This window comes from Stegastes partitus, unplaced genomic scaffold, assembly GCF_000690725.1.
Source record: "Stegastes partitus isolate 25-593 unplaced genomic scaffold, Stegastes_partitus-1.0.2 Scaffold115, whole genome shotgun sequence".
NCBI lineage: Eukaryota > Metazoa > Chordata > Actinopteri > Pomacentridae > Stegastes > Stegastes partitus.
In genome coordinates this window covers 206,984-209,428 of record NW_007577846.1, presented here as the reverse complement: position 1 = coordinate 209,428, position 2,445 = coordinate 206,984, and the positions used below count along the sequence as shown (strand labels likewise).

The 2,445-nt window shown below is 46.0% G+C and overlaps 1 protein-coding gene across 2 annotated transcripts in view; it reads left to right on the top strand.

Moving 5' to 3' along the window:
- Positions 1-2,445, top strand: part of dub (duboraya) — a 12,041-nt gene that overhangs the window by 8,940 nt on the left and 656 nt on the right. For both annotated transcript variants that reach the window (XM_008278080.1, XM_008278079.1), the window contains exons 4-6: positions 452-523; positions 632-865; positions 1,245-1,736. In XM_008278080.1, coding sequence (XP_008276302.1) covers positions 452-523; positions 632-865; positions 1,245-1,736 — 798 coding nt within the window. The remainder of the gene's footprint in view (positions 1-451; positions 524-631; positions 866-1,244; positions 1,737-2,445) is intronic.

The following is a 2,445-nucleotide window of genomic DNA, read 5'->3' as shown; positions in this document are numbered from 1 at the left end:
TGTGACCAAATAGAAATGAAAAGACGGCCGACAAGAGAGTTAAAAATGCCAAAAAGGCCCAAAATTGACCAACAAGAGACATATAGACTAAAAGACGACAAAAACTGACCAAAAAGAGACAAAACATTTTAACCAAACACAGACACAAAGGCCAAATAAATACAAAAGGCAGAAAAACAACAAAAATGACAATGAGAGACAAAAACACAAAACTAAACAAAATGAATAATGAAAGAAATGATGAAAAAAAACACATAGGACTCACAAACGAATGACAAAATACAAACAAAAACAGAAATGATTGCAAAGAGACAAAAAAAAAACTTAAGAGACAAACAAATGACAAAATAGAAACAAAAAGGCTAAGAGGAGTGAAAAATAATCAAGAGAGACAAAGTGGAGACAAAAACTGACCAAGAAATGTTTGTTTGTTTGTTTGTTTGTGTGTCAGCCTCCTACAGGTGTGACCTCTCCTCTACCTGCCAAAGCCAAGAGGAACTCTGCGCTGATTGAGAAGCTCCAGGTGAGTCCAGCCGCTCTCTCTGTTGTTGTTGTTGTTGTTGTTGTTGTTGTTGTTGTGACATGATGGTGACATCACTGTGACATCATAGTGACATCACTCTCTGTGCAGGCCAACCTCGCTCTCTCCCCCGCGGCTCCCTCCCCAAAGAGTCCTGGCTTCAGGCTGCTGCCTCCCACCTTCACCCCACCTGCCCCAGGCTCCGCCCCTGCTACCGCGGTAACCACCTTGGTGACCCCCACCAGCCCCGTCACTGTCGCTCCGGCAACCGAGGAGGAGGGCCCCGCCTCCTTTGAAGCCCCTCCCACGGCGGCGGAGGGAGCCATCCTGTCGAGCATCAACAAGGTCAGACAGATTTAAAGGGCCGGTACAACGTTTTACTCACGTGACGCTTCAGCGACCCCGAAATACCTGCAACGATGCATGTATGGACAGAGACAGCAAAATAACCACAAAGACACACAAAACAACCACAACCAGACACAAAATGGCGACAGGGTGACATAAAAGGATCAATGGTCTTGCAAAACAACCACAAAGAGACACAAAACGACCACAAAGAGCTGCAAAGTTACCACACAGAGACACCAGTCGACGACACTAACTAGACACTAAAACGCTGCTTTGCTTCCTGACGTTGATCAGTTTTTCAGTGATTAATTGCAGTGAACAATCAATATAACTATTGACCTGTCCGTCTCTGCTCCCATTGGTCCTTCTCCAGGGCAGAGCTCGCCTCTCCATCCGCCGCCGTCCTCCGTCCCGCCGCCACAGGAAGTCCAGTTGTGGAGACGACGCCGGTGGAGACGACGCCGGTGGTGAGGATGTCAGTGGAGACGTCGATGTTTCCACCTATGTAGTTGTCCCCACCGACATCCCCACTGATGTCTCCACCGACGTCTCCACCGACGTGGTCGTCTCCACTGATGTCTCTGCTGACATTGCCAGCGACACAACAGAGACACAACCACGCTCGAGTGAAGCGGAGGACAAAACAACGGCAGGACAGGAAGGTCCAACAGACGCCCCATCGCCTCCCGACGAACACCAAACCCACGAAGAAGACCAGCCAAAGAGCAGCGACAAAGTGAAGGTGAAGGAGGGAGAGAACGGAGAGGCCAGCTCTTCATCAGACCAGAAGGACGAGGAGAAAGAGAAGCAGGACTCAACCGAAGCAGAAACAAAGACAGACGACCATGAAGAACAACAGAGCGAGGTGAATCCCTTTCACTCACTTTGGTTTCATCAGTGAAAAAACAAAACTCAGCTCTGTGCTCTCTGTTGTCATGATGTCCAGTAACAAAACTCAACTTCACATAGAGAAACAAACACAGACACACAAAACCACCACAGAGACACAACACCCCTACAAAGAGACCCAAAACGATCTCAAACAGACACAAAACCTTCATAAAGAGATAGAAACCAACCACAGAGACACAACACTACCACAAATAGACACAACACCACTACAGAGACCCAAAACGATCTCAAAGAGGTGCAAAACCATTTGAAAGACACAAAACCGCTACAGAAATACACAATCATCATAAAGAGATGCTAAACAACCACAAAAAGACACAAGGCCACCAGAAAGAGATACAAGAAAACACAAATACACAAAATCATCACAAAGAAACACAAAACCACTACACATTATTGAATTACCATGCAAAACAAAACAACCACAATGACCACAAACAGATGCAAAATCACCTCAAAGAAACACAAAGAAACCACAGAAACCAAAAATCACCACAAAGAGAAGCAAAACAACCACAACAGACACAAAACAACCAGACAGAGACACAAAAAACCCCAAAGAAACATAAAACAACCACAGACACAAACCACCACGTTACCGTATTACCTGTAATGCAAAACAGCCACACAGAGACACAAACCACCACATTACCGTATTACCT